Source organism: Oncorhynchus nerka, linkage group LG2 (assembly GCF_034236695.1).
Source record: "Oncorhynchus nerka isolate Pitt River linkage group LG2, Oner_Uvic_2.0, whole genome shotgun sequence".
Taxonomy (NCBI): Eukaryota; Metazoa; Chordata; class Actinopteri; order Salmoniformes; family Salmonidae; genus Oncorhynchus; species Oncorhynchus nerka.
This window is the reverse complement of record NC_088397.1, coordinates 42,539,565-42,549,770: the sequence shown is the minus strand read 5'-3', so window position 1 is coordinate 42,549,770 and position 10,206 is coordinate 42,539,565. Positions and strand designations below refer to the sequence as shown.

General features: G+C 42.6%; 1 protein-coding gene across 1 annotated transcript; it reads right to left on the bottom strand.

Annotated features, from left to right (window-relative positions):
• Positions 1-1,649: 1,649 nt before the first annotated feature.
• si:dkey-33m11.8 (trypsin) lies at positions 1,650-7,231 on the bottom strand. Its single transcript, XM_029685840.2, has 5 exons — positions 7,133-7,231; positions 6,705-6,855; positions 6,166-6,307; positions 5,772-6,029; positions 1,650-2,446 (listed from the first exon to the last, which is right to left on the bottom strand). The coding sequence occupies exons 1-5, from the start codon at positions 7,185-7,187 to the stop codon at positions 2,294-2,296; spliced, it is 759 nt and encodes a 252-aa protein (XP_029541700.1). The 5' UTR covers positions 7,188-7,231; the 3' UTR covers positions 1,650-2,293.
• Positions 7,232-10,206: the final 2,975 nt, after the last annotated feature.

Sequence of the window (10,206 nt, the reverse complement as noted above, 5' to 3'; positions counted from 1 at the left end):
TCTTGTACTGTAATAAATTGGGGGAGGGTAGCTGGGGGGTGGTTTATTTCTTTATAGCCAATCCCTGTTACTTGTATATCCTCCCCCTCTCTGATGAATCTGGGTGGGTAGGGTGTGTGTGTAGAGGTAAGGGGGTGAGTCAGCTGCGTGCTGAGCTGAGTGAGCTTGTTGCACAACCAGTAGGATGTTGCATATTGTTGCCTTAGCTTACTGTAAATGTTTTCTTTGTGGCAGTGTATAAAGTTCACAGAAGGAGGTTTGTTGTGCTGGTAAAATATATATTTTTTTGTAGATGAGTAGCTAGTGATTAGTGAAGAGACCGCTTGGTAAAAATAATTATCTTTATTGTTTTACTGGGAAAACACAGAGAAAACCACAAATAACCTTACAAACGTTATTTATCCACAGATGAAATGGATAAGAAGGACAGTGAGGGGGGAAAAAAATTGGATCCCCTGTTGATTTTGTACATTTGCCCACTGACAAAGAAATGATGAGTCTATAATGTTACTGGTAGGTTTATTTAAACAGAATAACAACAACAAAAATCCAGAAAAACGCATGTCAAAAATGTTATAAATTGATTTGCATTTTAATGAGGGAAATAAGTATTTGACCCTCCCTCTGCAAAACATGACTCAGTACTTGGTGGCAAAACCCTTGTTGGCAATCAGAGGTCAGACGTTTCTTGTAGTTCAGGAGGATTTTTTTTTGTTTTGGGGTTGTTTTTTTTGTTTGAATTTTACCCCTTTTTCTCCCCAATTTTGTGGTATCCAATTGTTAATAGGTACTATCTTGTCTCATCGCTACAACTCCCGGACGGGCTCGGGAGAGACTAAGGTTGAAAGTCATGCGTCCTCCGATACACAACCCAACCATGCCGCACTGATTCTTAACACAGCGCGCATCCAACCCGGAAGCCGGCCGCACCAATGTGTCGGAGGAAACACCGTGCACCTGGCAACCTTAGTTTAGCGTGCACTGCGCCCGGCCCGCCACAGGAGTCGCTGGTGCGCGATGAGACAAGGATATCCCTACCGGCCAAGCCCTCTCTAACCCGGACCTCGCTAGGCCAATTGTGCATCGCCCCACGGACCTCCCGGTCGAGGCCGGTTGTTTTCTTGGTGACTATGGTCCCAGCTGCCTTGAGATCATTGACAAGATCCTCCCGTGTAGTTCTGGGCTGATTCCTAACCGTTCTCATGATCATTGCAACTCCACGAGGTGAGATCTTGCATGGAGCCCCCAGGCCGAGGAAGATTGACAGTTATTTTGTGTTTCTTCCATTGCGAATAATTGCACCAACTGTTGTCACCTTCTCACCAAGCTGCTTGGCGATGGTCTTGTAGCCCATTCCAGCCTTGTGTAGGTCTGCAATCTTGTCCCTGACATCCTTGGAGAGCTCTTTGGTCTTGGCCATGGTGGAGAGTTTGGAATCTGATTGATTGATTGCTTCTGTGGACAGGTGTCTTTTATACAGGTAACAAACTGATATTAGGAGCACTCCCTTTAAGAGTGTGCTCCTAATCTCAGCTCATTACCTGTAGAAAAGACACCTGGGAGCCAGAAATCTTTCTGATTGAGATGGGGTCAAATACTTATTTCCTTCATTAAAATGCAAATCAATTTATAACATTTTTGACATGCGTTTTTCTGGATTTTTTTGTTATTCTGTCTCTCACTGTTCAAATAAACCTACCATGAAAATGATAGACTGATCATTTCTCTGTCAGTGGGCAAACGTACAAAATCAGCAGGGGATCAAATACTTTTTTTCCCCTCACTGTATGTGTTTGACAAGACATACAAAATAACATATTAATGCAAATATGATATAGAGGGAAATATGTCAACTAACAGTGCAGACACAGATGCTTTAGTGTGTCTTAAACTCTCTTTCTGTTTTGGTGACCGGACAAAAGAAACCATGTTTTTCAATGGCTGTAAAGTGTACGTGGGTTTTTCTTATTCAACAAATGATTACATGGGCTGTAAGGTTGATCACATCTATACAGTAAATCCATCTGTCTGCTGATAACACTATTACCTAGATGCTTTTGATCAGCAAAAAGACTATCACTCACTTTTGACATATTCAGTACAGCATTCAGTAGCCATAAGAGAGATGATAGACCTGAGTGTATTTTTTTTTTCCGTGTTTTCTATGTAGTAAAGAAAACTGGTGGTAATGGTTTACAGTGGGTAGTTCGGTATCTATGTCCCATATCGATACACTAACAGTTTCTGTACATGGTATCCCATTGTGAACCTTACAAAGGAGGAGACAGCGTCGCTAGCTGTTGTTCTGCATGATCCACTTGATCCAGCTGATGTACTTCCTGACCTTGGTGTAAACGCCAGGGAAGTAGGGGTTGGCACAGCTGATGCCCCAGGACACGATGCCCTCAAAGTGCCCATTACAGATCAGAGGGCCGCCTGAGTCACCCTGATGGAATTGATGTGCTTTAATATCCGCATCAAGAAATTTGCTTGCCGTACAGATATACTTGGCATAAGCACATCACAACATATGTCCAGACCTGGGTTCAAATACATGTGTTTTTATATAATTATTTATGGTCACACTTTATTTGGATAGTCTGGATTTTTGTCTGTAGATGCACTACAGATGGTCATACTATCAACAAACTATCTGTTGATAAGCAACTGCTTGCTAAGGTTAGGGTTAGCTTTAGAATAAGGGTTAAGGTTCAGGTGAGGGTTAGGCTTAGGGTTAGAATAAGGGCAAGGGTTAAGGCTAGGGGTAGAGCTAGGGTTAGTGGATAGGGGCGGTCGGTGCCGTTTACTATGAGGGAGGAACATGAACATGGCCTTATTTCTATAACACCATATTGGATGACTGTCATTCATATTCCATTCACCCAGCTCAATGTAACATCGATAGGTTCAGGCTACTACATGATACTCGTATTTTCCCTCTATCCATCATGAGGTTGCTACAACCTAGCCGATGAATGAAAGTTTACATGAGTGCACAGGTTGAGTAATCAAGGTGTCAGACAGTAACACATTCAATAAAACTTTGCACACTTACCTGCGTCTAGCTGGTCAAGGGTGTAACCATTAGTCATCTCATAGTCAACATAGCTACTAAAACTAACACGTTAGTAAACCCTCTACAGTCAGAAAGCAGTTTAGCAGTTACTCTGTCGAGTCCCAGTAGCAAAAAATGGATTAAACCAAAAGCTGACTCGGAAGAGTTCCAGTGTTGTATAGCAACCTAGTTAACATAGCATCCCTCTCTGTTTAAGCTCTCTTTGAGTAGGCTATACTAGCTAGCTGCATTGATGCTAGCTAAGTGAAGGTGGAAAACAAATATACTACGAAATATAGCTAGCATTCTCTCTATCTTGCTTCTCCTTAATTTTGGAAGAAATTAACTTGTTCAAATCTGTTCAATTATTGTCTTTCTCTTTGATTCAATTAAACTCAGCAAAAAAATAAATGTCCTCACTGTCAACTGTTTATTTTCATCAAACTTAACATGTGTAAATATTTGTAGTAACATAAGATTCAGCAACTGAGACATAAACCAAACCATTTCCACAGACATGTGACTAACAGAAATGGAATAATGTGTCCCTGAACAAAGGGTGGGTCAAAATCAAAAGTAACAATTAGTATCTGGTGTGGCCACCAGCTGCATTAATTACTGCAGTGCATCTCCTCCTCATGGACTGCACCAGATTTGCCAGTTCTTGCTGTGAGATATTACCCCACTCTTCCACCAAGGCACCTGCGAGTTCCCGGACATTTCTGGGGGGAATGGCCCTAGCCCTCACCCTCCGATCCAACAGGTCCCAGACGTGCTCAATGGGATTGAGATCCGTGCTCTTCGCTGGCCATGGCAGAACACTGACATTCCTGTCTTGCAGGAAATCACGCACAGAACAAGCAGTATGGCTGGTGGCATTGTCATGCTGGAGGGTCATGTCAGGATGACCCTGCAGGAAGGGTACTACATGAGGTAGGGGGATATCTTCCCTGTAACGCACAGCGTTGAGATAGCCTGCAATGACGACAAGCTCAGTCCGATGATGCTGTGACACACTGCCCCAGACCATGACGGACCCTCCACCTCCAAATCGATCCTGCTCCGGAGTACAGGCCTCGGTACAACGCTCATTCCTTCGACGATAAACGCAATCCGACCATCACCCCTGGTGAGACAAAACCGTGACACGTCAGAGAAGAGCAGTTTTTGCCAGTCCTGTCTGGTTCAGCGACGGTGGGTTTGTGCCCATATGCGACGTTGTTGCCGGTGTTGTCTGGTAGGACCTGGCTTACAACAGGCCTACAAGCCCTCAGTCCAGCATCTCTCAGCCTATTGCGGACAGTCTGAGCACTGATAGAAGGATTGTGCATTCCTGGTGTAACTCGGGAAGTTGTTGTTGTTGCCATCCTGTACCTGTCCCGCTGGTGTGCTGTTCGGATGTATCGATCCTGTGCAGGTGTTGTTACACGTGGTCTGCCACTGCGAGGGCGATCAGCTGTCCGTCCTCTCTCCCTGTAGCGCTGTTTTAGGGGTCTCACAGTACGGACATTGCCATTTATTGCCCTGGCCACATCTGCAGTCCTCATGCCTCCTTGCAGCATGCCTAAGGTACGTTCACGCAGATGAGCAGGGACCCTGGGCATCTTTATTTTGGTGTTTTTCAGAGTCAGTAGAAAGGCCTCTTTTAGTGTCCTAAGTTTTCATAACTGTGACCTTAATTGCCTACTGTCTGTAAGCTGTGTCTTAACGACCGTTCCACAGGTGCATGTTCATTAATTGTTTATGGTTCATAGAACAAGCATGGGAAACAGTGTTTAAACCCTTTACAATGATCTGTGAAGTTATTATTTTTTTTTACAAATTATCTTTGAAAAACTGGGTACTGAAAAAGGGATGTTTCTTTTATTGCTGAGTTTACTCACCACATTTTATGCAGTGCTAGCTAGCTGTAACTTATGCTTTCAGTACTACATTAATTCTCTGATCCTTTGATTGGGTGGACAACATGTCAGTTCATGCTGCAAGAGATCTGATGGGTTGGAGGATGTCCTCCGGAAGTTGTCGTAATTACTGTGTAAATATGGAAGGGGGTGAGAACCATGAGCCTCCTAGGTTTTTTATTAAAGTCAATGTACCCAGAGGAGTGTACCCAGAGGAGGACAGACTGCTAGCTATCCTCCGGCTACACCATGGTGCTATGCTACAGAGTGCTGCTAAGGCTGCTGTAGACCATTGCAAAACAGTGTGTTTTAATAAATGATTTATTTGGTCCCGTGAAAATATTTACTATAGTTTTATCTTAAAGGGTAACTTTTTAATGTTTTTTTTAAATACTATTTTCAATTACCTGTATTAATTGCATGAGAGTGTATTTGAGTATTTTCAAATACTTTCCAAGTGTATTTTCAAATACATTCCAATATTCAACTACTTAATTATTGAAATATGTGCTTTTACACCTGCATTGTTTGCTGTTTGGAGTTTTAGGCTGGGTTTCTGTACAGCACACAGATATCAGCTGATGTACGAAGGGCTATATAAATACATTTGATGATAGTATTTGAACCCAGGTCTGCATACGTCACGACATAAAGTACCTTACAGTCTGACATTCAGAGACAGGCTACACATTCCTGTCTCCATACTAGCATTATACTTAGAATGTACAGTATGTCGATACATTACTTAATTCTAAGTAGTATAGTAGTCTGTATTATGGACACTGAAATAGAGCCACAGATCTCTTCTCTCTCACCTGACAGGAGTCCTTCCCTCCGAAGGGAGAGCCGGCACAGAGCATGTTGTCTGTGATCCTGAAGTAGTAGTAGTTCTGGCAGTTGGTGATAACGTCAACATCCACAGCTTGGAGCACTGGGGACAGGTAGTAGCTGAAGATATTGGTGACCCCCCAGCCGCTTACCGTACAGGTCATTCCCTGTTGTAACGGGGGCATGTCCACTCTGGGCAGGATGGCGGGCTTGATGTTGGCGTTGAGATTCACGGGCCTCTCCAGCTGATGGAGGGATGGAGAGGGAGAGAGAATTGATTCACTTGTTCATTAATTTATCCATCAATTAATCAGACCAATAGATAATATACAGAGAGGGAGTACAGGGAAACCAAAGCTACTGTCCATCGTATCATCTTACTTTGAGCAGCATGATGTCGTTGTCGAACGTCCTGTAGTTATACATGTAGTTGACCAGCACATTGGAGACGTTGAACTCCTGCTCAAGGCCTTCCACTCTGGATAGACTGTGCTCACTCAGTACCACTTTGATCAGGTATGCCCTGTGGATCGAGAGAAGCGGAAGTTAGGACTCCAATCTGGCAACTAGCATGAATCATTCCACTTAATTCTAAATACACACTCTGTAAGATGTCCTGCTGTTCAATGGTTATTTCAATAAATAGTATATCTATTGATTCTTGAAGAATATACATTAGAAATGCCCTACTCTATCCCATCATAACCCCAAATCTAGTGGGTGTAGTACAAGTGGTTGTCTCACTTGCCAGAGGACTCTAACCCCGTCCCCAGGCTCAATTGTTACCGCATAGGTTCGGAGAGAGAGCCAGCTGGTGGACCAGATTAGCCAGACTCACAGAGCTCGAGACACAGTGGCTGTGGGAAGCTACTGTCCATCAAAGAAACTGTACAAGGTGAAATAGAAGTTGAATTACTCACGGTCTCCAGCAGTGGGCAGCAGACACCACCCACTGAGGGTGTATGAGGGTCCCTCCACAGTAGTGTAATTTGTTGTACTGGATGGATGCTTGGTAGGTTATAGAGTAGGGTGTTACCTCCAGACCCCCAATGATCCTCTGGCCCAGTACTCCTAAAAGGAGAGGGGGAGGGATGGTGGAGGAGGGACAAAGGAAAGGGGGCAAGAGAGAGTGGTGGTGGGGAGGGGGGGTAGTGAGGGAGGGGTAGGTGGTCAGAAGGAGAGGTGGGGGGAGGGAGGAAGAGAGGATAGGGTGTGAGGAGGGAAGAGAGGTGGAGCGAGAGTGGGAGATGAAGAACGGTAGGAGGGGAGAGAGAGAGGAGGTTCTTAAAGGTAAGATTGACATCTGCCGAACAATTTCTATGCCCAGTATCATACATTGGTTCTATACCTCTGATTGTGAGGATGACCAGTAGGATCAGTGATACATGACATGATTCTGCCATGGTTATCTGGTCTGATCTGGCTTGTCTGGTCTATTTGGACTGGATTGGTCGGTTCTAAAGCAGACAGAAAAGCACACTGGGAAATATTTTACTCCATATTTTTACTGCCATTAAACATTCAGGAACATGCCACATTAAAGACTATATATTTCTAAATGTACCACTAATGTAGACATAACATATTTGTGCAATTCGGTAGCACATAATAAAAACTCCACGTATTAAAGCATTTATATTTGGTTAGTAAATAGTTTATTTATTTATGGACCATTTAATTGTAAACGTTAGTAACCTTATTCACACATTTATAGTATAAACAGCTTTTAAAGTATTTAATATTGATTCACAAGTTCATTCATAAGATGTTTAATATAGGTCCTTATAAAACATTTGCTAATCATTAGTAAAGTACTTTTGGGTAGCCTCATCTAAAGTGTGGGCTATTTATACTTTGGTCACTTTGGTCACAAAATAATTTATAATGTAATTTCTTACAAAAAGATGGACATTCCATTGCTAAACATTCCAGCAGTACTTTATGCTCCTAGAACTTATCAATGGTTAAACAATAAGCACACAATACAGAGGATGTTTCAAGAAAATATATTGAACTTTTTTTTCTCCAAAATAGTCACGCTGTTGTAATAGTGGGATGTGTAACTTCAGACACCCTCTTTGCTGAGTAAAATAGCGGGGTTTTTTGTCCGAAAAGGCTAACATAAGCAGTCACTCTTTAGAGCAGTGTAATCTTGGTTAACCCAGAACTAAAATTGTGTGTAAAGTTCAGAGTCCATAAGTGAAATCATAGTTTTTCAAACTACCAATTACTTCACACTAGAAGAAGTTAATTAAGATACACCAAAGCGACTCTTAAGAAAAATATAGTTAGAGCTACTTAAAAAAAAAAAGTAGCATACTACATCCGAAAAATTCAGTGGAGGCTGCTGAAGGGAGGACGGCTCGTAGTAATGACTGGAACTGAGCAAACAGAATGGCATCAAAACACATGTAAACCATGTGTTTGATGTATTTGATACCATTCCACCTATTCTGCTCTAGTCGTTACCACGAGCCAGTCCTCCCCAATTAAGGTGCCACCAACCTCCTGTGAAAAATGTATCATATCTTAGTCAGAAATGTCAGACTGCATATTGAATGAACAGATCACTCTAGAGTCAGATGTTAAGAAAATGTGTCTATTAAACACAAAAACTATGTTCCAGTGAGGATTAGGCATGCCGAAAAAGAGAAATGCCGAAAAAGAGAAATGCCGAAAAAGAAAGGAAATTCTTGCCTATTCACCCTTCTCTTAGTGTGTAGTTCCAGTAGTTAGCTTCCCCGCTACATAGTAACAAAAACAACTATTAACTACTGAAAACACTACCAAGATTTGAATTAAGTTCAACTACCACTAAGCTTCTGCAAAATAAAGTTTAATTGCTAGTTGAACAACATGTCATTCACTACTTCCCAACACTGGTTGGGAGTTGGCGTCTCCACCCTCGCAAAAGGGAACTCTGTCAAAGCCGCCCCCCACTTTCGCTAATTTCACCACACATGCGAAGCACCTCCCTCGCCAATTAATATATCCAATTAATCAGTGATGATAAACCCAGGTTTGGGGTTAATGAAGAGATGGCTGGAAGTAGGTTACGTGTTTTCAGATGAAGCTAGCAGTAATGACAGAGATGTGGGGCATCGAAGGAAGATAGACTTCAAGCCCAAACAGAATGAGCTCTTCTCCAGTAGCTCTGGAGGTGAATTAGAAGAGAATGAGGATGAAGTACTTGAGGTGCTGTGAAGAATCTGGTCCGGCAGGAGTTTTTTTTTTTTTCAAGTGGACCCATACGTGGTTTCAGGTTGGGTGAAAAGGGATTTGGGCACTGTTGAATCGGTGAAGGTAACCCGAAGGGGACTGTTTCTTCCACCCAGAGGAAGCAGGTGCTCTGCGCCACGTAAACTGTGAAAATACCTGTTACTTACTTTGCTTTCAGCAAAAGGGCGCTATTGGAAGGAGTGATTTACTGGGGTGTGGGTGGAGGTTGAGCAACTCAAGTTGAAGATTCTCGGTGTCAGTGACGCCTGCCATTTGGTGCGATGCAGGCCCGGTGGCAGAGTGGTTGATGAAATATTAGTGTTCATTGCCATGGCTATGAACTGTAACACCGAAATGGAACATAAATCACAGGAAATAGGTGTGGTGGTGGCGGCAGCTGTGAGAGGTACTTGGGATTACGAGATTTTACTGCAGAGGAGTTACAAGGAGTGTTGAATTGTAGTATCCCGTCCTCCCAGGCTGTTGGATCAGAAAGGGTCAAAATAGTGGAATGAGGTGGTGGGTTTTATTTAGTTTATTTAATATCAAATCAAATCAAATTATTTATATAGCCCTTCGTACATCAGCTGATATCTCAAAGTGCTGTACAGAAACCCAGCCTAAAACCACAAACAGCAAGCAATGCAGGTGTAGAAAGGTTAATACGTGAAAGGTTAGCTGGCAGGGTAATTGTTTTTCCATTTATTTGTTTTTTTGTATCACAAAGTGTAATAGATTTACACTCCAGTCCAGTTGGTGGCAGTAATGCAAATTTTGGTTGCCAACCTGCATTTAAAACAAAGCAGAATAAGAGGAGAATATGCACAATCTGTCCACAAGACATTAAGAGCAGTCCATATACTGCTTTCCTGGTATGTTTAAAGAGCTTGTACCTTTATAAAGGTCCAGTAAATGTGCTGCCAAACAAAGCCACGTGTGAAAATAGTCTGTGGTTAAACGACTGAAGCCCTGGAAGCGTCTAAATGTTACCCATGTAACATTTCTATCATCTGTTTTGTGTCGGCTACATCTTCCTTTTTTTATGATCAGTTTGCCTTCGAGGTTCACAACATCATCATGACTATTCTGAGACCTTAACGAGCATCAGGTGCTGCTGGAATGTCTACCAATGGCATGTCCATCTTTCTTTTGTGAGAAATGACACCCGGGTCGCTCAAAACATTTCTGAAGCATAAATAGCCC

What these genes read in the sequence shown, in the direction of transcription:
- si:dkey-33m11.8 (XM_029685840.2), bottom strand. Translation starts at nt 7,187, where the DNA reads ATGGCAGAATCATGTCATGTATCACTGATCCTACTGGTCATCCTCACA. An exon ending in GGTCATCCTCACAATCAGAG is followed by an intron (nt 6,856 to 7,132) that starts GTATAGAACCAA and finishes CTCTCCTTTTAG; the next exon opens with GAGTACTGGGCCAGAGGATC. An exon ending in GCTGCCCACTGCTGGAGACC is followed by an intron (nt 6,308 to 6,704) that starts GTGAGTAATTCA and finishes CTCGATCCACAG; the next exon opens with GGCATACCTGATCAAAGTGG.